This window comes from Cryptomeria japonica, chromosome 4 (genome assembly GCF_030272615.1).
Source record: "Cryptomeria japonica chromosome 4, Sugi_1.0, whole genome shotgun sequence".
Classification (NCBI taxonomy): domain Eukaryota; kingdom Viridiplantae; phylum Streptophyta; class Pinopsida; order Cupressales; family Cupressaceae; genus Cryptomeria; species Cryptomeria japonica.
In genome coordinates this window covers 408,616,500-408,642,507 of record NC_081408.1, presented here as the reverse complement: position 1 = coordinate 408,642,507, position 26,008 = coordinate 408,616,500, and the positions used below count along the sequence as shown (strand labels likewise).

The 26,008-nt window shown below is 37.2% G+C and overlaps 1 protein-coding gene across 1 annotated transcript in view; it reads right to left on the bottom strand.

The window, feature by feature from the left end:
• LOC131050578 (polycomb group protein FIE1) overlaps nucleotides 1–26,008 on the bottom strand; it is a 121,334-nt gene that overhangs the window by 15,247 nt on the left and 80,079 nt on the right. Inside the window, exon 9 of the mRNA XM_057984774.2 lies at nucleotides 20,985–21,044. Within this exon, the coding sequence (XP_057840757.2) occupies nucleotides 20,985–21,044 (60 nt within the window). The remainder of the gene's footprint in view (nucleotides 1–20,984; nucleotides 21,045–26,008) is intronic.

The following is a 26,008-nucleotide window of genomic DNA, read 5'->3' as shown; positions in this document are numbered from 1 at the left end:
GTTCCTGCACATGGTGCATCTTAATGATATGCAATCCTTTCAAACATATATGCCTGTGACGAGTCATTGTTATTGGTTCTTTAGCTTCCCATATTGGATTTCTTTATTGTAGCACAATTTTGCATTAGGCATTCCTTTTTGCAAATCAGCCCATTAGTTCTCTCATATTTTCCTCCCTTGCAAATTTCACACACTACATTTGCAACCCTAAATGAGTGATCAAATGAGTTTGAAGGTGATCCAAGGAACAAAATTCTGCAATTTTTTGAGTTCCATGTCAATTTTTTCATTATTTTTTCCAGGCACTTTCAAAATGTTATATTTAGGTGTTTTAGCATATTTGCAAACCATTCAATTCAGTTTCCATGTCATTTAGTACTGATTTTATTTTATTTTGAAATGAAAATATTATATTTTTCTAGTGTAAGATTATCAATTTAGGGTATAAAAAACATTATTTTGCTTCAATTAGTAAAGCTATTCATTTAACATTTGAAATACAAACCATTCAATTCAAATGTCATGTCGCTAAACACTAAATTTATTTTATTTTTAAAAAGAAAATGCTATTTATTTAGCTAGTGTAGGTTTTATCAATTTATGTTATTAAAAAACATTGTTTTGCTTCAATATGTAACTCCATTCATTTAATGTTTGAAATGCATTTGGATTGGTGAAGTCATTTAGCATTCAAAGCACTCCTTTTTAAAATCCAACTTTGTTTTTTGGTACTAAAATGCATTTTTCTTGTTTTATGAATGTTAGGTTTGCACTAGCATCAAGTGAGAAGCACACAAGAAATACTAAGAGGGGGGCTGAATCGGTATTTCAAAACCTTTTCTTCAACCTTGTCAACTTCCTTCAGATGAATCACTTTCCTCTTTTGAATATAGACTATTTTTTAATTTCCATGTTTTCTTATCCTTTTCTATGAACTTCTTTTTGTTAAACTTAAGCTTCTTTTTATAACTGTTGTCATCATTGTTCTCATATGGACATTTGGCTGCAAAATGTCCAGCCTCTCCACAGTTAAAACATTTAAGAGACATCTTCTTCTTTTGTTTTTTGAAATCCCTCTTCAACCTTTTCATGAACAAAGCTTCTTCTTAGTCTAAATCATCATCCAAATTGTCACTTGAAACTTGCTCTTTTTGTTTGCCTTTCTTTGAAGCTTTGAAAGTGGTCTCCTTTTTTGAAGATTTTGTGCTAGTCCTCATCTCATATGCAGTCAATATACCATGGAGCTTGTCAATAGACAATTTATCAAGGTCAACCATCTCCTCTATGGCTGAAATCTTTGCATCAAATCTTAAATGTAAAGACCTTAAGATTTTTTGAATAACCAAACTATCTTCAACCTTCTCACCAAGAACCTTAAGCGAATTCACTACTTCATCTACCCTTAGAAAATAGGCTGCAACATTTTCATCTTCTTTCATTTCCAAACTTTAAAATTGCATCCTGTGATTTTGAAGCTTGGCTTTCTTTACCTTATCATCTCTTTCATAGGCATTCTTGAGTTTATCCCACATGGCTTGAGCAGTATCACAATGCATGACTTTAACAAATTCAGATTTTGACAATCCACACAGTATAGCATTCATAGCCTTAGCATTGCTTTCAAATGCTATCTTTTCATCAGCAGTGGATGGTGGATTTTGAGGTGTATAACCTAACACCACGTTGTTCCAGACATCAAATCTAAGAGACATCAAGTATGCTCGCATTCTGACACACCAAAAGGAGTAGTTAGAGCCATCAAACAAAGAAGCTCTATTTGTTGCAAGACCTTCCAGAGCATTCATCTTAGTGTGCAAACAGGATCAACCCTCAAGCTTTTAAACTTTAACAGAAGCCACCTACTCTGATACCAATTGAGAAGCACATAGGAAATACTGAGAGAGGGGGGCGGGGGAGTGAATCAATATTTCAAAACCTTTTCTAACAATTTGCAGAATGAAACCAATAAAACTTAGAGAAAACAGCCACTGAAACACAGACGTAAGAATTTCTCATGGAAAACCCTTTCAGGTAAAACACCACGGCATCAAGAGCTTTCATTAACAAAGATGGGCACCAACCCAAGGATACAAAAGTGAGCTTCAACTCACATAGGGCACCAACCCTTAAACTTCTCAAAATTGAAGCACCAACTTCACACACAGAACCTACAAATCTGAAGCACCAACTTCAATATCACAAACATCAATACATAAGATATTTGATAGAGTCAGATAAATCTTCTGCCATAGAAATTATAACATAGGTTCAAAAATACTGCTCATATAATGCTCTTTTAATCTTGTTCAAAGCTCAAACAATACTTCAACCAAATCCTTCTTTTTTTGTAACAGCAACGGGTAGACTAGGTAGATTCAAAAAGACTCTTATGATTAGTTAACACTGCCCAAATAATTTCTACACACCCAAACTCAGAATTTAAATCACTTCAAACACTTCAAAAGATATAGCATCAATATCAAAATTTTATCCTTTTTAAACCTTACACATCCAAAATATTAACATCACCAACACCAAAATCTTCTACAATATATCTTCACAAAATTACAAGAGCCTGATGCATTTTCGAGGAGTAAATTTTTGAACTTCTGCACGGTCTTTCTTCAAAAAAATGCACACCATGAATTCTATTTTAGAAAAAAGGCTCCACTCACTATGAAACATGTAGGCGACAATTTCTGAGTTTGTGTTTTTTTTTAAAACTTCAGCACCTCAACACTCAAACATGATAACTCCCTGCATTTAAAAAACAAAACACAGCCCCGATTTTCAAACTCATATAATATCAAGGGGCACCATATTAGAAACACAAACACTTTTGCTTTTCTTGGATCCTCCGCAAAACACCTCTGCCAAAAATTATTGCCCACGATACCACTTAATGATTCATGATGTCTACCTAATGTTTCCACTCCACACACGACCATAGGAAAAATTAATTCCGGTTTTAGTTCTTCCAACTTGGACAGTCCCACATAGCAGAATTCTAAAGCCTGGGGCCATTTTTTTCTTACCAGTCATCACGAATTAGCTTTTAATTCGAATGATCTTTGAAAAAGAGCACAAAACATAAAAACACGTCGTAATCCACAGGCACATAAATATCCACCACAGCATCTATAACTATTTGGAAAACCGACGCTGCTAGCTCCAGCACGATAGAAAGAATAGCCACGCACAAATTAACTTAGTCCCACTATTCAAAATTTCAAAGTAATGGCAAGGAAGAAATGATGCATCGAATTAATAATTATGTCTTTTCAGCACACAATTTTAAAACAGTAATATCCTTCACATAGATTTAAAAGAATATAAACATCCTGCAAATAACTCAGCACTCCCTTGTCGGTTCAGAAATATATTTAAAGCATTTAGATCCTTATTCAAAAAAATTTGACCATACTCGGATAAAAAAATAATATCCGACACATTTGTTGTGTGTTGCATTCCCACAAAAGTATCGCATCAATCCATTTATATGTCATCATACTAAGCAACGTGGAGCATGGGTATGACAAGGAAAGCATAGACTGACATTTAAGAATGTCAACAAAAGTCAACCCCTTAAGAATATTCAAATGATGACATGGCAACTAAAACATGGTTAGTGACTTGGCATAAGATATGACTAAGCAATCGATCAAAGGACATGTAAGCAACCAACTAGCTGAAGTTCACACACACCTTGCCCAACCAAGCACCCAGGCTGCTCCAGCAAACATACAAGCACCTCAATAGATAACCAAGCAGCTCAAGCTGCTCAACCAAGCACACAGGGAGCTCAACCAACCAGGCACACGGGCAGCTCAACCAAAATTCACAAACAGCAAATTAGCACACTCAACAAGGAATCGAAGCCAACCATTTAGAGGAGAGGGTACAACTTGGAAGCATTGCATACCATGAGGATTATTATTTGCAACTACTATAGGTTGAAAATGAGTGGAGGCATTAATCGCCTCAAGTACCAGCTTGCACATATCATTGGCAGCAACATCAAACAATTTCTCAATGTCGCACTAAAGGTAGAATGAAATCTGAAAGTGGCCCTTGAATTAAGAACCAAAGAAAATTTAGAGGAAGAGGATAAACACAGCCACAAGACCAATCATGGATCAAAACATGGTGTGGGAAATAGAGGTTGATATATCAAATATTGTAGGCTCCAATAATAGTCCATGGATTTGTGGGACATCCACTTCGTCTAGCTTGAGCAAAGTCCAATCACAAGTCATTTTTCTCTCTACATAACACATCTAGATCACAACCTTCATTCAGAAGTACATGGAACAAGGACAAGCACAAGAAAGAACTCATAGCTTGTGCTAATTTTTTTGTTTTAAAACAACCTTCCTTATAATGTGGTTAAGAGCCCATATTGGGAAAATTCCATCACGACATAAATAGTTGCAAGGAAAGGACATAGGGCACCCACTGCATAAGACATAAGTGAGTCATTGAATTAAAAGGTAATCACAAATGCAAAAACAATTCTGGAAGAGCAAAGGACCAATAGCACAAATATAGAACCACCATATTTTCAGTTGGGTGTGTTGATACATGATAGCCTCAGTAAGATAAATGATTGAATGAGAGATAAATGAAGTCTCTCATTCAATCACTTATCTCATCGATAGACTATGATAAGACTTCAATTATCATTCTTTCGTCTAATGATTATTATAATTACTCTTCGATATGTTATTTTCGTTTTATCTTATATCAATAATAGTATGCATGATATATGATCTAGCTGTGATCGTATCCCTTGATTCATATATATAACCTGGCATATAAATCCCAATTAACAATCGGGATTCTTAACCAATGCCTAAATACCGATTAACATCGGTTCCAAATCGTAATGCACAGAATACCAATTGGTATCGGGTTTATTGTTAATTGCATACACACCAATTGGTATCGGGTTTATTGTTAATCGCATACACACCGATTGGTATCGGTTTTATTGTTAATTGCATACACACCGATTGGTATCGGTTAATTCGATTATGGTTTGAAGAGACACGATCAAGTAATATCTTGATCGGTCATGTCTAATAGCAATGACCGGTCAAGGTATTGCTTGATCTCCTTTATTTGCATATATATATATATATATATATCGATCGGTGAAATGTGGGAAGAACATTGAAATTAATAAATGCTCTTTCTCCATCTACAACAAACCATATAATAATCAGATTTATTATATAGTGAATTAACATATACTTGAAAAGAAAAATAACCTTGAATATAACTTGCACCTTGAATTGAAAATTGAAATACATTTACAAGGTGAACATATGGAAGGAACTACACCATCAATTCTCTAGCAACTCCAAATGGTAAGATATTATTTTAGGTCCTATTGATGTGTGTTTTATGCACATGCAAGCATCAGAATAAAATACCAAAGTACTTTACCCTCTCTTGAACAAAATTACCTCAGATGCTAAGGGTAAGATCAACTAAAATGATTCCAAGGTTTCTACAGTCAAGTCTTGATGAGTGGGTAACTCAATGGTCGATGTGAATTGCTGTTTTCACTTGGGGACTTACACAATTGTTCAAATCAACTTTGCTTTTCATGAATATGGAATAGGTATGCTGATAACTTAGGATTTGGCAATGAAGCTCTTGACTCAATTCTAACAAGACTTTCTAAATATAAGGGACAAAAGGAAAAGGGTTAGGAAGTCTACTCTAAGCCCAGAATGCAAGAAGTAGTGAAAAAAATTGAGTGGAATCAAACTAGGCAAGGTCTCGCCATTAAGTCAAACAAATTTTGACACAAGCTTAGTGCAATCATCTGAGGTGTATTTCAAAGATATTCAAATTACTACCATCAAACATTGATACCATCCAAGATGATGCATAACAATGGACGTATAATAATCAAAATTAAACTTGCATAAATTTCCAGTAGACCATGCAAGGCGCACTTACAATCAGCAAGAGGCTAGTGATATGGATAAATGGATTCCACACAAATATATTCAACAAATTATTTCATTCAATCTAACAACACTTGAAAGCAAATTCTAATCTAACTTGGAGGAATTGAGAACCTTGAATGCAAGACAACACTTAAACAAAAATCACCATCAATTCGAACAATGATTTGTATTCAAATCTGCAACATCTACCAACAATTCTCGAAAATCTCTCTTACAAATGAGAGGCAATGGGGTTTATATAAAGTCTCAAACAAAATGGATGGCCAAAATTCAATCAAAATCAAGGGCCAAGATCATGCCAACAAAGCCCTAGAATTGCCCTAATTAGGGTTTACATCAAAAATAGAGCCACCAACATATGGCCCAATAGAAAGACACCTAGTCATCAAAGAGGGAATCTTCTAGAAGATTTTGTCCTGCGTCTCTTTCTCTCACGGCATAATCCAAGAATCTAGCTAGTGCAAAATCTTATTCCTCTGTGGAAATGTTGGGTAAGGCATCCTGTTGTAAATCAATCACGTCTAACGCATCCGAGCAAGCATCTAAGGTGTTCTCCCAATCTAGCATAAGCTTCTACGAATTGTGGACATGAATCAACAAAGAAACTAAGTCATCCATCTGACTCTTCTTCAAAGAGTCCAACTGATTGAAGTACATGAACTTCATCTTGTCTCTCAATTCTGCTAAGTGTAAACCATTGACTTCACTGACATCCACCCCCAATAATTCCTCAATTGAGGCAAAGATCTTCGATTGGATCTCATGAACTGATCCTTCCATCTCTGCACAATTCTTTTGTGTGTGCTCATAAGTAGATTTCTTCATGGCCACTGAACAATACCAGCCATGGAAATCATATTTGTCTCCATCATACACAATATTCTCCCTAATCAATGTGGACATGGGAATTTTCTTCAAAACTCTGAGGCATGGAATAGTCTTCTCCTGAATAGATCGGAATTCCTCCCAAACTCCCTCTGGTTACTGTATCTTGAATATGACCGTTGTTGTCCTGTCAAAAGATTGGACAAAATGAGTAAGGAAATCATTCTCCCGTCTCTTCGTATCTTCAACCATTTCTCCAATTTCGAGAGTGTACCTCACGCTACCTCATAATCTGTATGTAGTCCACAATCAACTGCAATAGGGGAAATAAGGGTGGGATTCTCACGCCTTATCCCTGCAATGTACTCTCTAAGTCTGATATTTTCTTCCTTATATTCCTCTTTCTTCACTATCTCCCTATCCAATCTCGCATCGATCGACCTGAGAATATCACCAGCTTCCTAGAATTCCTGCTCCTTTGTAGTATGACCAAGGGCAACTAAAGTAATCTGGAAATCCATGGGAGTAGCAACATCCTTCGTCACATCTCCAATAGGAACAACTACCTGTGCAATCCGCATTCCTCTTTCATCTCGAGCTATACGTGACAAAATCTCGGCCTTCTTTGGTTCTTTTCCCTTGTTGCTCCTGGCTAAGTAGTCATCAATGTCGTCAATTGGTTGTGCCTCTACCATCTTCTTACTTTTCTCCATACTCCTCATCAGCCAATCAGGAATAGCGGCCATCTCCATACCATCATCGAGACACATCTCTCGATCAAGCTCTCTCAATGTTGAGATAACATCATCATCATCATCATCAGGATTATCCTTAGTCAAATCATATACATTCTTCCCCAAACTAACCTCCAAAGCGACAGTAGGAGATCCCGGTTGATCATCATCTTCATTACGTGGAGCAGATGTAGCTGTGGCATACAAATCCAGAACATTTTCTGGTAATATCACCATGTTGGAACATAGTTCAAGCTCCTTATTCTGTTCTGGCACTTCAATTTCTTTGATTGATGAGACACTGAGGGGAGGTGAAGGAATGATAATCTTTTGCTGCTTCTTCTTAACATTCTCAATCTTCTTCCCTCTAGCCTTGACTTCTCCTGGTGTGTTCTTCCTTTGCTTGGGAGCTTGACTTTCCTCATCCGCATAAATCCTTGTCGTTGTTAGTTCTTTAATCATCTTCGGAAGAGGATTCCTCCTATTTCATCTTTTCATATGTGAAGATAACACCCATGTCAACTAACTTGTTCATCTGACTGTCTACCCATCCTCGGGAGAAACTGAAGACTTCTCTCATCAATACTCTCAAATCTGTCACTTCTTGTTCTAACCAATTAGGCAACAGAATCGCCGCCTTCATTTCATTCTCATACTGTGGATGCTTATGATCCTTTTCATCCAATATTTGATCAGGAATGAAGAAAAGTTCACACTTCCTCATGAAATCCACAGATATTTTGGACCACATTCTTCTTTTCACTTCTTGCTTGTCCATTCGGTTGGCCCAATAATCCTCTACGTCTACCTTATGTACGAACTTATCTCCCTCGATCCTTCCAACTTTCTTATGCGGATCAAACCTTTCTCTTCTCTTGTATGTCGCAAGGCGATAAAATGCAAGTTCTTCAATCACTGTGTTAGCTGCAGTGGCAGAATGGCAAACCTCCAATGTCTTCCCTACTGAAATAGGAAATGTCATCCCCATTCTATGTTTGTCCTTCTAGATAGAATCAAACTCCAGAAGTTGTCTCACCACCTCAAGTAATATCATTCTATTTGTAGGATACCTAGGAAGCCTGTAAGGTTCAGATTGAAATCCATGAATCCTTAGGTATGTGAAAGTGGGAAACTATATGTACCATGATCCATACTGCTCAATCAACTTTGTTGCCTCCTTGGACAACCTCTTTTGAATTTCACCCTACAACATTCGTGTGATGTACATGGTGAATGCATCATTCACTCTCTTATAATCTTCAATTTGATACATGTTCAGTTGTGGATAGCATTCATAACCTCTGTACTGCCCTAGTCCATTCCCAACTTCACCTCTGCATATCAATCCTTTGTAAGTGACAAATCGTGCAAGTATATACACGAGATAGGAAGTCATGGCAAATGATTTAGATCTCTCCACATTCCTCAGCTGAAAATCCAGATTGTCACTTATGATTTTTGACCAATTGATCAATGTTCACTTCAGACAATCCTAGATAAAATAGAACATCCATCCATGGTATAATGCACCTTCTGACATTCCCATCACTTGGTTCAGTAGGAATACCAAGTCGCTATATTCCTCTTTCAAATTTGTGCACATGAGTGTCTTGGGAGCCTTGGAATGATGAGCCCTAGGTTCGATCATCCACTCTTTGTTTACTACAGTTTAGCACGCATCCATCCTCTTCTTGTATTTTTCATCATATTCATCCTTTGTCCTATCTTTCATATCTGCACCATGTGGAATTCCAAACACCTCAGCAATCACATCCTCAACTAGGAAAGCAATGGTAACACCCTTAGGAGTCTTGATCATTCGGGAGAAAGGATCATAACATTGCACACATTCCAGGATTAGCTCATTGCACTGTATGGACTGTGGAAATCCGACGGCCTGATAAATAGCACTCTTCATAATGTTTGCATAAGTAGGGGAAGGAATCTGGTTTCCAATTCCAAAACATCCGCTGCCGCATTTGGTCCATGTTCAGGAAATGCATGTTCGTGTCTGTAATCTCCTTCTATCTGGATGACATCTTGGATTCTGGATAGAATCCACCCTCAACTAACTTATATTGTTCCTTCCAAATGCTAATTCCGGATTTCGACATTGCACCTGTACAAAGCTGGAAGTTAGAAACTTTGGAAAATTTATCCTGATAGCTATTTTCAGAATTAAATTAGTTTTGATTTCTTACAATTGAGACACTTTTAAGGTATGGAAATCGGGATTTTTATCCATATTTTAAACGAATCCTGAAAAGAGAACAAAATAAGACAAGATAGGGTCAAAACCCTCATGAAATTTATTAAAATCACCAATTTTCAGACTTAACAAAGTCTGAAGACACCTCCTTGTATTTAGAAATTTCATCAAAATTAAGGTTCAAAGGAGTATACCAAATCTGGAAATGAACTAGGAAAGGTGTGAAAAAAATCTGATTTTCACACAAGATTTGTCTGAAAACACCTTTCAAAGTCCTCTAACGGCTGCCAATAAGTTTGAAGACAACCTGCAACATCTAGAATTAGTCATTAAAATCATGTTGCAGCCATTTAGAATGCAAAAAAATGATGAAAACAATCTTCCTATGGTGAAAACAATCAATTCCGTGTGTGAATATAGGGCTGGTCAAAGAAAGTTTCTCTGAAGACAAGTCTGAAAATGATAGTTTCAGACTTACCAGCACCCTGAAAAGTGACAAGAAACCCTGGAAATGATCCCAAAATGGTGAAAAAAATGACTTCCAAGTGAAATTGCCAAAGTTGGGGAATGGCTGGAAAAGAAACATTTTCTGAGGGCAACCTGCAACAATGGTGTCTCAGACCTGCAACGGTGATAAAAAGCTCTGAAAATGCACTGAAATGTCCTCCAAGCAGCCCTCAAACAAAATTGCCTAAGGTATAAAGTTGCTGGTAATGAAGTATGAAGTCTGAAAATCAAACTCCCAGCCAACAATGGAGGTGAAAAATCTTCAGCAATGGTGAAAATGTGCAGGTCTGAAGGCAATCACAGAAAACTCCAAGCCATGGCGCCACCCAAGATAGAGGAAATACACCAAAAATGAAGGAACAAACCCCCCTAAAAAAAATCGCCCTCCTATACAAATGGCGCCACCACTAGAAAATCGCCAAGATCTGAAAAATGTTCTCCAAGCACACTCCGATGGCTATCAAATAAAATTGCCTAAGTGTGAATAGGCAGAAAATGATCAATAGAATCAATTTCTAGCTCCAAATGTGTCAAGTTGACACTTCACCAAAATCGCCCAGCTGGAGAGATTCGCCCAAATCAGCAACCTAGCACTTACACTTGGCAAATATAATATTATTACATTGCTGGCCTTCCCTTTTTAAACATGTTTCCACCTCAAGTTTTCACCACACAAGCAATGTGGGATAAAACTTTGATACTTATACTTGCCTGGGGAAAATTGATTTGCTTCTAAAAGGTAAAAATCATTTAATGTTCATTGCAAATCATTTATTAATTATTTTTGTTTTTTTAAATAATCGTCAATGATCACAAAAATAATTAAATTGGGTCAATTTATTTAAAAGATTTTAAAATTTGGATCAAAATTGACCCTTTGGGGAAAATTGCCCCATATTAACAAAATTTTCATCACATTTGCACAAAAAGCCTTCAAGGGGAAAATCGACCCCTGTCTGGATAAGTTTCCAAATCCAAAATCATCAAAGTCATCACTGGTGGAAATTTGCCTCATGTTTGGAATCACTATCTGCATTAAAATCCTTGAAATCTCGTCATGAAAAGCTCTAGTGGAAAATCGATTGACATCAGGAACGTGAATTTTGTCATCATCAAAGTCATCCGCGGTCCTGGTGGAAAAATGTGGGTCATCAAGAGGATTTCCAACACAGTCAAATTTTGCCTCTGGTGGAAAATCGCCCCATGTCTGGATTTTAAGTGGGGGAAAAAAGAGGTCCATCAGGAATCCAGTGGAAATTCACCTCCCATCATGATTTTGACAACATGGATTTTCATCAGGAATTTAACAGTTTAATCACTCAAAATCATCTGGACACTTGGAATTTTCAATAAAACACATCAGGACTTAGGTAAATTTACCAAAATTTGAGCGAAACAAAAGGAAACCTATCGGGATAAAGTGCAAAATCAACTTGAATAGCTTCCTAGGAGCGAGAAAACAACACTTAAAGGTACTAAAACAATTAGGCACTTGGATATCACCGACGAGGACATTCAAAAACATGTTAATGCTCAAAAGGTCTACACTTAGACAAAATTAGGATCATTTAAAGTCTCAACTTTTATGCACTTGATCCTATAACTTCAAAACCCTAAACGACAATTAGGCATGATCAAAATTCTGAAACTCAAGCACGAGGACTCAAAATTGCCCACTATGCTGCCAAAACCCTAAACTCACAACAGGTCCCAAGACATCTCAAATAAGATAAAATATTAAAATACAAAAATGTATTATGTTGGAGAAGATTTTGTCAGATGTAGACTTTAAAAAAGTCATGCATGTTGTAACTGATAATACAACAACATGCGTGACAGTAAAGAGAATATTTCATAAGAGGCACCCAACACTTTTTTGGACACCTTACATGGCTTGTTGCCTTGATCTTACCTTGAAGAACATAAGAAAAATTGATTGTGTGAAACTAGTGGTGAAAAAACCCATGTGTACCAAATATATCTACAATCATCCCTGGGTTCTCTACTTGATGAGAGATCACACCAAGGGGAAAGAGCTTGTGTGAGCAGCTACAATACAATTTGCAACTTTCTCACCTTGCAAAGCATTTCTCCTTTGATAACATCTTTTAAGTAGATGTTTGTAGGCCAAGCATGGTTGGATTTATCTCATTCAAAGAAAGCTAATTGAGAGAAGGTCGCAAAGACAATTTTTAGTAATGTATTTGCGAGAGTTGTAGAGATTATCAAGGCAATTGCAAACTTCAATTTACATTTTAAATTGTATACTTTAATTTCACCTTATTAAGTATTTTATTGTAACTTTAATTTGTTTCTAGGTATATGAGCCTAACGGTTTTGCACATGGTAGATGGGAACAAATATCTATTGGGTTACATTTATGAGGCCAATGAGGTCGTTGATAAGGCTGAGGAAGCTGTCCAAAACTACAAGGGAGACAGCCAAATTTGAACCAATTCAAGAGACCACCGATCAAGATGAAACAAAAAAGTCCAAACCATTCTTGTAGTGGGGCAGTATCTCAATCCGAACTTTTTCTTCTCAAAGGACATCACAAATATTAATAGAGAGGTTATGGAGGGCCTCTCAAAATGCATTGAGGGGATGACAATTGAGGATGAAATTAAGGAACTTGATTATTAAAGAGTTACAAAATTATAAGCAAGTTAGGGAGGTGGTGAGGCTCTTTTCTTTTCCTCTAACTATCCTAGGGAGAACCAACCAAGCTTTGTCTAACGAAAAGATTGAGTCTTCACTTATAACCTACACTTATTGCATACAACTTAATTTTATTGCTTGCAAACTTTTGAATGTCTTCTTTGCAACTACTTGTGGGAAGATTGGAGTGGAAATACCCCAAATCTTCAAAAGCTAGTCCTCTGATTTTGTTTGAACCTTGTAATGTTTCTAGATGTAAGAGTGATAGGAGTTTGTTTGAAGCCATTTACACGAAGAAGTGCAACAAATTGATGCAAAAGTTCTAAAATGGTATCATCTTTGTGCAATACAAACTTCACCTTCACACAAAAATGTGGACACAATTGTTCAAGTTCCAACTAACTTAAGATAAGATTGATCTATATAGTGACTAAACCATGTAGGATGAAAACACCCCATGTTTATAGAAGAAATTATTGATTTTGAGAGGGAAGCAAAGGAGGATGCAATAGAAGCAATAGCTATTGGTTTTGAGGATATAGTGGGAGATAACGGTGTTGCTCTACAAAAGTCATTACCTTCTACTTTAGCCACAACCGTTGCACGGAGTAGGCCCCAAACTATCACTATAACATATATGGAGCAAAGGAATTGTAAATTGTTGCAACTTGCATCGACATGTAATTTTTGTTATGATTTTCAATCAGCATAATACATCATATTTATCAACTACCAAATTCAATTGATATTTCATACTTGTCATCGCACGCTACCGGACATAACTCCATGCAATGTCTCATAGTGTGCCATCGCACATGACCTTATGCAAGCATTTGTCATTTTTGCCCCTACAAATGAATCAATACATCACTCATCATGCAACTACTACACAAGACTTTACATAACTCCGTACACACACCTAGCAACATCAATAAATATGCACATGGACAACTCCAGCCATATAATAAAACACCAACTACCAAGAAACACAACAGACTATAGTTGGAAGGTCAACAATTCAAGATGAGCTATTACACTTTGGATTCTTGTTTTGCAACTTTTATGTAAAGTATTCCTTATATTCAAATGAATCTTGTTAGCACTCAACTTGACAATACCCAAATTGCTTGAGTTCAAGCCCCATTTGTATATGTTTTTGCCCCATAATTTATGGGCAATCTAAGAAATCTTCAAGTGGTCACCCTTTGTCAAGTTTGCCTAATTGTTGTTTCTCTTCATCCCCCATGTTCCTAGTAGATGCTAGATGTTGCAAAAACAATCAAAAAGTTCCAAGAATGGGAAGATTTTTGCTCGTCTTTAGATAGTTTCTACAAGGTTGTAGAGTTGTAGAGTTTATATGGACTGATAGACTTCTTCCAGTTGTCCCACCTATTGTCCTGGCTGCCAATCTAGCATATATAATTCCTGTAAGTCTATCAAGTCCCATCTACCTTTCATTTTCATTCACTTCATAAGTTTGTGGATTTTCAACAAGCATTTGTCTTTATGTCTACCTCTCGTCCTCTCTACATCCCCACAATCTTCCATTTCCTCTAGTTTCCAAACTTGCAGAGTTCTTACAAACTTCTTTTGTTTTCCTCTACTAAACTCTGACCAAGTTCTCCATTTACTCCTTTTGCTTACTTCCCCTTTGTGGACTTTTAGAGTTTGTTCGTATTTCTATTCCCTTCTTCCTCACAACCTCTATTCCTTCCTTGAATCTGATTCCTGCATCTTTTTCATCTTCCCTCCTTGTAAAATTCATTTGCATCTTTGAACCTCCAAATTTCCTCTAGTTCTACTTCCACTCCCTACATTTTCACATCGGATTTCCACAAAGTGTTCCATTGCTTTCCCTACTCATTTCTTCCTATGTAGAGTTCAAGTTGACATCTCATCCTAACCTTTGATTTCATTTCTTTTTCCCACATTTCTTCCAAACTGCTCCATCTGCGGAGTTTTGATAGACTTCTAAACCTCCATTCCCATGTCTAGTTGTAACCTCTAGTCCCACAATGAAACCTCGCATCTCCCATCATATCCTCTTGTCCTGTATCGAACTTCTATATTTCTTTCTGATCAACTCTATATTTCCTGGTCACTTCTTTATTCCATATGGATTTCTACAATTCAGTGGCGGATTACTAAGTATGTTTGGTCGTTTGATATCATATCTATGGTGTATATATATGCACAACTCATATTCAATTGTGATGTCGAAGTGTTGTTTCTCCTGGTATATTGTGACTCTGTAACCCAATGGATTAGTCACTAATCTTGGTAGTAATGAACCATACACTCAAAATGAAAACATATCATATTAGTAGCTAAGTAATTAGGTAGTTTCACTTTCTATGCATCTCATGCTTCAACAATTCATACAGGGAATCATCTATGATTCTATACTGAGCCGTAATAGTTCTAATCCTGCGGCATCATGTGCAGTAGGTTAGCCTTTGATCTAGTGACAATTTTTGGGGCCAAGCATACATTGGATACTATTGCAGCACTTTCAACTTTCAAGTTGCCTAGCTTCAGTTGTGATTAACCCTATTAAGGATACCACTAGAAACACCCTCCTAGGTCTAGCTACACCTAAAGTGAAGGAGAGAATATCTACTCTCAGCAATTGACCTTAAATCACTCACACTCTATTGACGAGTTGATCAATTCCCCTTTAGGATGACATTTCCCTATCCTTGAAGAGGATTGATTCCTCTAGTATAGTAGGCACCAATTTTGGTAGCCAACAAATCCCTCACATTGAAAAGGAGGATGAATATTGTATAATCGTGTGCAAACTAGTCAAATGCATCATTCTTTTATGGTTGCAAGAATCTCCATTTCTTGTCACGTTACTTATAAGCATCCCTTAAGAGGAGAACAACCAGTGAGTGATAGATATGAGCATACTCCAAGTATCTAGTATCAAATCTATTATAGTCTAGCCAAATTACATAGTATGTGTTACCATCTCTTCCAATCATGAGAATTCTAATTCTCAACCTTGCTGAGCTTTGTACTTATATGCCATTTATCCTACTCTTCCATTGAATAGAAGTAGCTTTATTTGCTAACCTCTAGCAATTTTTGAATGTGTAAGAATTGTTCCACATCTTCTCTAAAGAATTTTAATGCATGTTTCTATAATTTACTATTCTGTTGAGTAAGTTCCATCACTTAGATAAGTTGTAGATTTTGAAAAAATAAACAAAACACATGACACAAAGAGAACACATGAATTATCTTGTGGAAAACCCTTTCAGCTAAAAAACCACGGCACTGAAAATCAACTAAAAAAATGGGCTCCAACCCTAATACAAGAGTGAGCTACAACTCACGATATGAGCACCAACTCCCCACAGAGGCTACAACCTTAATGAGCTCCCACCCAACCATACAAAGTATAAAATCAGTAACTTAAAAGTGCTTTCAGGCTCTAAGTTTTACTCAGAAGCGAGTAAACCCCTTAAACTAAGTAATGTCACTCAGAACATTGTACATATTCAATACAAGCAACACTGCTTAGGACAGAAAATACATTTAATCAGTTTGACATATTCAATCAGCTCGAACTTTAGGGACCTTCAAAATATACGAATGGCCATACAATCTCCTTGCTTGGAGTGATATTCATCCACAAACTTTAGGGGCTTTCAAAAACTTGAATGACACCTTCAAACCAACTTTTGCACAGAGATAGCTGCATGAATTCTTTTCTGTTAACTCTGATAATAAAATTTCCTGTAAGCACAAACTGAGAACATTCAAGCACTTGTGACTTTTTAATAAACTCACAACAAACTTTCACTGTAAAAGTCCTGCACAAGAAGATTGCAGCATTAGCAGATAAGACTTCTGAGCTTCAACACGACATAGACTCCCAACTGTCTTTTGTCTTCCAAGACTCTAACACCCCTGCGCACTGCAAAAATACTCCTCAATACATAAAATCTTCTCACCACCCAATAATACTACATTCACACAATTAAGTTCGATTCACTGTTCCTTTTTTCATCACATGCAGAAAACGTAAGACTAGGAATATTCAGATAAAATCAGAGAAATGTATGTACATATTCAGACAATCATTCATCAATGCAAAAGAAAACAACTTACACAAAAGACAACATCTCATCCTTCACCCAATACTGCGCATGTGAAACTGTGTATAAGTTTTGTTTTTTTAAATGCAACGCACAGCATATCATTACCACCAAGAGTGTGTTTCAGTTAGCAAGCTGAACTCCCCTTTTTTTAAAACAAAAAAAACACTCAGGCATCTGACATTGTAACTACCAGTTACTTATACTCGAAAGGAGAATGCACTGGAAAAAATGGAATCTTCAACGGCTCTGCTAGAAGTTGCCTAACACCTCTAAATAAGGCTCAGAAAAATATCACCTAGATAGCATACTTGGAATAACGCCACTTGTAGTCACAAAAACTCATGAGACAAGCTCAGATCAGAACCCATGCAGCAAGATACTGCTGACAGAAAATAACACACATATCAATGACAAAACATGGTCTACAGATTTTCCTTCGTGCATCACCTCATCTTAGCATGGATCGACAACTAAATTGGGTTGTTATGGCTACACCATACAAGGTTTCAATCAAGTTTCATGAGAAGGAACTCATGTTCTTGTATTCAATTGGAGGGTTTCATGTAGGAGCATCCTTGGGCAACACAGTATCTTGCATCACCCAAAATTTTGGCGATTTACAATCACAACTAGGAAAAAATAAAATGGTTCCTCTTTTCTTGTTTAGTTGATAGTTGAGATTGAATGAAGGCTTCTAAAGGTGCAATAACAAGGAAGGCAAGGTTGATACACGTCTATGAATAGATCCAAACACAATAAACTGTGTAAAGACAGCAAAGGATGAAGTCACTCTACAAAAGGCCTGCATTTTTTGCAAAATCTATTCCACAACAGTTACACAGTTGCTATATATATCCTACAACAATCATGTTGTTGCAAAAACTCTTGTTCCACAACAACTTTGTAGCGGCCACGATGTGGAGCTAGAGAAAAGCAACATTCTTATCATGGATCCCACTAGCTAAGTCAGGATATATAGGAGAAGATGTGGAGTCTATTTTTTAAGCTTCCATGGCTTACCAAGTTCAACATGGCAGCCGCTCCATAAGGCATTGATGCATGTTAATGAAATTGATAAGCTCACAAAGAACATAGAAAAGTTTAACTTTTTAGATGTGTCCAAAGAGGTTCTATTGGCATTGTTTAAAAAATCTAGAAGGAATAACTGAAAACATCATAGAGAAAGGGGCCTCCAATCCAAGCACTGATCAAATTCAGATTGATACAAATGATATAATCTTCATCTAAAGGCCTATATTTATGGTTTGCTCCTTTCATTGGCTATAGAACAGCTAAGCCTCATTGATAGGTCCAACGACCTAGCAGTACACTAATTTCATTACTGTTGTCAACATTGGAAGTACCACACCAGTTTCAGCCTGAGTAGTGCAAGAAGGTGAATAGTGAACATAAAGCCAGAGTTAAATGCCCAAGGAACCAATCTTTCAAATTAGAATCTCTAGAATTAGTGTGTGTGTACTGAGTTAATTTGGGGCTTACCTGCAAGAATATGGCTGTCAATAACTTCACCCTGTATATATTTGACTTCATCATATAGCCATGTGCACAAAAAAGGCTTCTACTAAAATATTTATTTTCAAAGCCATTAGACACAATGAATTTTGCAAACACAATAATCTGGGCACATCTTATTTCTATGGACAATTATATTAACTCTATATTAAAATTTATATCCTGCAAATTATAATTATTTTCTCCATAATGGCATTGCTACATGACCTTGTGTCATCCTATTATCATATCCCTAGTCTAACTGAGCTAACAGCATTACAGGGAGAGAAAGAGAGAACAAGCGCATCCATCAAAGTTAATCAACCCTTTTATTAGTATCCAAGATTATAGTTATTTTCACTACATCCCTGAAACATTTGGCACTGACAATACCATAAATACTTTCACATATTCATATCTTACAAATAATAGCATAACTACTTGCTCAAAGTTTATTTCAATTGATAATGCCACATCAGTTATAATGCTAACTTTAGCTTAAGTGCGTGTAACACATGCTTTGCAACAGTTTAGCACAATGAAATTGATTCGCACTTGCAGCATCAATAACATAACCCTTATTATCAAGCAACAAAGAACACTGATCCAGAAATTTCACTGAAAATGGAGAACCGCAGAGGACGATAAGGATAAAGTCACCAAAACCAACGATATCCACTTGTCATTAGCACAAACTAAATACATCTATAGAGATGAGGATGTGTGCTTACTGGTTAAGGCAATGCACAAGCAACCGCCCCAAAATAGGGCATGCAAACACTCCTCAGTTAATCTAATTTAAATACAATTAAGATGTAAACTGGACCAAAAGTAAATTTGGGATATTTATAATGAGGGAGATAATCACGAGATAGTCGATATTTATAAAAATGTCAGTCATCAAACACCACTTCGGCTTCATGAATTGATATACAAAACTTATAATAAAACTACAGAACTTGCACAAGAAACATACATGACAGATTTAGCTTTTATGGACTTCATTACAAATACAAACCAATGCATCAATAATTTGTAATCATAAACACTTCAAAGTACAAAGAAAAAGGAAAATAATCAAGAAATTTGATACCTAAATATAACATCACATTTCAAATAGGGCAATGAAGAATTAAAGACAAGCTTGTCAGAGATTTTGTCAAAAATTAAGAATTACCACACGCCACTGCAATCACTTAATGCACGATAATGAAAATAAATCACACTAAAGCAAAGCTAACTATTAGGGCATCGGTGTACAGCTATACACCATTCCAACTGATATTCTACTTAAAGAATATTCATCGTGTTGTTATGAGCATTTGACCAAAACAAGACTTAAATTATACTTTTTTAGGACAATCCTTGATCCGGAATGGATTGGTTATGTTGGTTTAAAAGACTATTACCTCACTAAGTCACTTATTTTAAGTATCCCTAATAAGCTAGACTTAAGACCGATTCTCTAAGTTATATGACCATTTATCACGTTCTGGAACACACAAAAGTGGAAGACACGAACAGAATCCACTCAGTGATCCAGATGCCCAAGGGAATTCTAATCATTCAAAACACAAATCTCTGACAAGTTGGACTGCAACCATACTAATCAGTATCTTAACAAAAGTGCAGGCAGCAGTTTCAACTGCAGGGGAACATATCAGGCATGAGAGAAAAAAGCTAAGAGCACAGCTAAGAAGAGGAGTTGGATTTCCTTGGCCTGTCTCTTGGACTTCCGAGACATTTGAGCTTCTTTTCCAAGCTCTCTCGTAACTAATGAAACCATAATACCCCCATGACATGTAGATGGGAATCCTTTCAGTTGCATGCGATTATAATTATGCATTTTGGAAGAGTCAGGTGGTTTTATAAGTGTTGAACTGTAATTCATAATGCTAGGGAATAGAGGCATTGCCATTTAGGTGATTGGGCATAAATTCATTGTATAATGTGCCAATGAAGGGCTCTTGTAGGCAGTAAATCTTGTGACCACCAAAGGAGATAGTGATAAGCGGAAGTTAAAACTCACTCCTTTTGAATTTTCACTAACATTGGATTTCTTCCAGTCAATTCTTCTGTTTTTCTCCATTTTACATGCTAAGCATACTCTCTTAAGACTATTCCATTTCCCCTTTACTGTTGTTTGCTCTTAACAACTTCAATGTTAGGACTTTTAGGACTGTTTTTATGCAAGCTTGTTTCAAGAACAAGTAAATTAGTCAAGGATTGATTGAGACATTTGATATTTATGTTGATTAGATGAGTGGAATATCCACCCTATTTATGGGTCAATCCTCAAAGCATCAATCCCAATATCAATCACTTATGAAAGAAAACGGAAGAGTTCAAAACAGCTATAAGAAATTTCCAAAGAAAACATCCAACTAATATATCTATAGGCACCATTTAAGAACCGCTCAATAACAACAACAAAACAATATAGACTTACATCACTAGTACTTTGTTCCTTGCTAGATGGCTCCCACAACACTACTTCATTGTCAACACTCTGCAAGCACAAAGAAATAAAGAATTTAAGTTCTACATATGGGATTCAATAGCAATCCAAGAACAAACATGGAATATGCATCAAAATAAAAGAATTAATGCCGCTAACTACAGAAGCACATGCAAAACAACATATCTTTAACATTATTATCTTCAAGGATTCGAAAGCAGAGGATCTTGTAAAAAGATTGTTTCTTATAAATAAATAGGTAACTTTAGTATACCAGTATTCTTTAATGAAAACAACATGCTAGGTTCGTTTCCTCAATTGAAAGAAATATAATGCACATAAGCATTAAATATTATGATCACTGATCACCCATTCATTGCAAAATTAGGCTCTAATGGCAAGGAAAACAATGCATTTTTCTTTGATCACATGGACCAATGTGGGTAATGTTGTTAGCAAATCATTGTCATTGATGTCAGACACAGCTATAGATTTAAACTTGTGTTTCAAGACAGACACTCAGAACCAATACTTACAGCATCAGTCTCAGTTTGATTTCTACTTGCTGGTATATTGGATTACACATAATGGATCGTGATAGCACTGCGTTGTTTGATCAGATATTAACCTTCATGTATTATTGTCCGAAAGTTTTCTCAAGAGAATGCTTTTCAAGATAAATACTCAGCATTGGCGATAATTTGTGATTATATTTAATGGTTCAATGGTTCTGTTGGGATGTGAAAATTTTGCCCTAAATCTGCTCAATGTTTGGTTTATATCCTCATGGCTTAAGCCCTTAAACCCTAAACCCTAGGGCTTCTTGTAAATCTTTGTCTCTTTTTGTTCTAATCAATTGTTGACTTGCTATGGACGGTTCCCAGTCACATTAGTTACAACTTAGGCCTATTTCATCATTGTCGTGACCGGCCCCGCGCATTAGCCTGCCAGTTACCATGACCTTAGGCCCTTTATGTCTTGTCATGCATCTCCCCTGAGATCAACAGCTGTGATCATTGCGAGACTGTGCAGTTAGCCAAAAGTGCTCATCCAGCTTAACTCCGCAGCCCCACCCGCACACATGGCACATGGGCCCTGCTAAAGTCTGACTCTACACACATGGACTAATTAGCCTTAGACACATTTCAGATTAAGTGGCACATTGGAGTTGTGGGCCCGATCCGTCTGCCTCATAGCTATAGTATTGGGTGTTCATATCTCTTGTATCTAACGGCTTAGATCATCACGCAGTTGCGCAATTAGTCGAAGTTGCTCACTCAATCTAACTCTACAAACCCACCCGCAGACGTGGCATATAGGCCCCACCGAAGATGACAGTGCACACCTGGACCAATGAATGTATGACATAACCGAGGCCACGTAGCATGGTGAAGGCGTGGGTCCAATCTACCTCCCTTCTAGTCATAATAACAAGTGATTGCTTTTTAGGAGATCTACGGTCCAAATCTTCACGCGATTGCACAGCTAGTTGAAGATGCTCGAGGAACTTAACTCTGTAGCTCCAAAAAGGTCTAATAAACAATGGCGAATAAAAAATAATAAAGGTATCTATCGTCGCCGCATGACAAAGATTTTGTTGTTGGGGCCACAATGTTCAAATACAAAATTCAAATGCTAGTTCCCGCCATCAAACCTGCATATGTGCCCATAGTAAATGTGCTCAAATTCTCGTTGCAGCTCAAAATTTTGATTATATATGCTTCACTCCAATTTCATTTTGCATTTACTTTGATCTAAAATGCTCTGTATATCTTTTGTAATTCAATTATGCCATTACTAGGGTTTATACTCTAGGGTTTTCTGCACAAGTTACAGTTGCATTTGTCCTATCAAATCTTGTGCTCTCTGTGTAAGCTCTAATTTCATAAGTTGTTTTGGTTATCCAAAGTTGCAGAGAGGCTCATTTTGAGTCCTATTTTGAAACCCTAACCAATGTCTGTATTTATTTGCATAACCCCTAATTCTAAAGGAATGGCCGAATCTTCTAGCCTGGGTAAGAGGAAGTTCTCAGAGGAAATAATTGCACAACTTCCAAGTTCTACAGAGACACAGAAAAGGTCTATGCCAGGCACTATGCCAGATGAGTTTGTAATTGATCATTCTAGTGGAGGCAAGGACGCCTTGATTCCACCATGGGGATTTAGCCTTTGGAGAAGGGATTACAACAAGAAGAAGGAACGTGTCCCAGTATCAAATATATGGAATTACAACCTAGCTAGGTTGGTAGTACCAAATGTCTATGTGAATATTGAGTTGCTCATAGCTATTGCTCAAAATTACAGACCGGATGTGAAAGATGTTGTGGCTAAGGAGGGAGGCAAATTAGTAGCAATTACAAAGGAAGTGATTGATGAAGTCTTTATGTTGAATCCTAATTTGGATTGGCCAATCAACCCAGAGGAGCTGGAAAGAGAATACAAGAACAATGAAAGATTGTATAGGGAAAAGCTTGCATCTTTTAGCCCTGCAAACTTGAAAAGAGATGAAAGACCATTGACCTCAGGATGTTGCTCCTTATAGTACTAGTTTGTTTGTTGGTTACTTAACAGACACTTACTATGCTCTGTGCCAAGTATGTGGTGCTAACGCTTGAAGCATGATCCCAAATTGGATGCTTGTGATATGTATGGATATCCAAGATAGAGACATAAATAGACCATTTGATTATGCTAGCTTGGTGGCTGACAGTCTCCATAAAGCCCTCGGTGAATTCAAGGTGAAACCCTCATCGAATTTCAGGTATTATTCTCTATTAATGCACATTTTCTTGTATACAAGTCTTATGGTGTGGCACCCTGACCTTAATGTTAGTCCTGTCTTAAGAGGTGAATCACTTCCAATCCAAGAATGGACTTGAATGGACTTATATCTGGGACGTGCATCTAAGGGAATCTAGTTACCTCACCTTTGAGAATCACTTTGTTAGGAAATTGTTGAGTATTCTCCAAAGAGAGGTGAGATGGGGCTTGAGCAAAGAAGTTAAAAACTTTATGAGGCCTACAGACCTTGTCTTTGAATTAGGAATTACTCATAATTGGGGGTCATGGTTCTAGTTTTAAGGACCATACAATTATTAGGGTTTGTGGTAGCCCTGTTACTCCTAGGCTCTTGCCTATCACTGTACCAGACAAGATTGCTTTCCTAGAAATTATGCATCAATTGGTTGAAGAGGAGAAATCCTTAGTTGGAGGAGCTCATAAGAAAGGCTCATTGCTCCCATCACAAGTTGTTGCGGGAGTATATCACTTTACAAATAGGAAGGCTTATGATATTCTAGATTCAATGTTGAATAAATATAACCTTCCCTAGGCTAAATACAGGTATTATGATTCTGAGTGGTTCACTCAAGAGCTTGGGAAGGCCAAGCTTCAACAACATCAATGGGAGGATGAGGAGGATCTCATCAGGAATGCTGCAGATTATAATGATGTTTTGAAGATAAAAGAGAGGTGGTACAAGATACAGTATCAATAGCATAAGAAGAAAACAGCAGATGACTCATACTTCCCTACATGGGAGATGTTGCTTATACCAGAAGCAAGAATGAGGGCTATCTTCACTGCATATCCAAATGTGGATAGAATTCCTTTGCCTCATGAGAGGCCAAGGTTGGTGGTTGAGCCCCAAATCCAACAAGTGGAAGAGGAGCCCAGATCTCCCCAATCTATTGGTTCCCCAATTGGTCATGCTTCCCCTCCATCATCTCCCCCACCTGCTTCTGATGAACCACCATCCACTTTTGCTACTGTTGAGACATCAGCACCACCATCCCAAGAACCCCTTCCACCACCAAGATTACTTACAAAAGGTGCAATGAAAAAAACCAATGGTTGCATCTTCCTCTTCAAGTGGGCAACCATACCAAGTTCCAAAGAGTCCTAGGGTTGTGACTCCTTTGCATACATTATCTTCGGGCAGAGATATTCCATTCCAATCACATGAAGGCTTTGAGCTCCAGGGAGAGGCACCTCTACCTCCACAAAGATTTGACACCAAGTTGGGTGTTACAATTCAGGATCCTTCTCAGGAATGAGCCCTTGATGCTTGCAAGCTAGGAGGGGATCTTAGTGAAGATATAAGGCTCAATGCTTGTGAGCAGTTCATGAGTGATGATGATTTTATTCAAACAAAGGAGTTTCAACAGTTCATGATAAGAAATATGGTGGATGAAATGGAGAGAAGAAAAGGTATCAAGCTCGATAGCTTGAGGGAAGATGAAAGACTAAGGATGAAGGATGAACTTCTGAGGGTTGCTAAGGAACAATTAGCTATTATGACTCCTGAAATGGGGAGACAAGTTGTGAAGAAGAGTGGTGTACTTCTCCTTGAGGGGTGGGATATCTCCTCTGCAATTGCATTTGATGCCTTGAGAAGAAGGCATGACATTGATTTGGAGACCATTGATCCAGAATAGAGGAACAAATTGCTCTCTAGTGCAATTTTTGATGACCATTTAGATCAATTGGTTATCTGGTGCTTACATCCAGTCATAAGGAGGCCCACATTGAGTCATGAGATGGATCAATTGTTTGGAAGCCTAATTATCTAAAGGGTGGCCGATACTTCTACTACTGAGACCATAGGTATGACCATGCAAGTGGCAAGATTCGCCACTTGCATGGTCATACCCTAAGGAGTAGGGTCAAGTCACTAGAGGAGCAATTGTATTCAGGACCGACATACAAGCCTCCTGCCCTGCCAGAATATTCATCTGAGGAAGGAATGGGATTGAGAAGAGACCTAGCTCAAGCTAAGCTAGATATTTCAAGAATGAATAATGAGATTGACATGCTGAAGATGGATGTTTCAAGGATGGAGAAGAAGGCAGTAATAGAGATGACTCAACCATTGCTTAAGTCCAAGTTCAATGCAATTTTGGATCATGCAGATGCTGCATGGGATAAACATACAGATCTCTTAGGGTTTTTTGAAAAGCATTTGAGATGGCAGAAGTTCCTTGCTTGCTCTTATCTCATATGAGTAAGACAATTGCA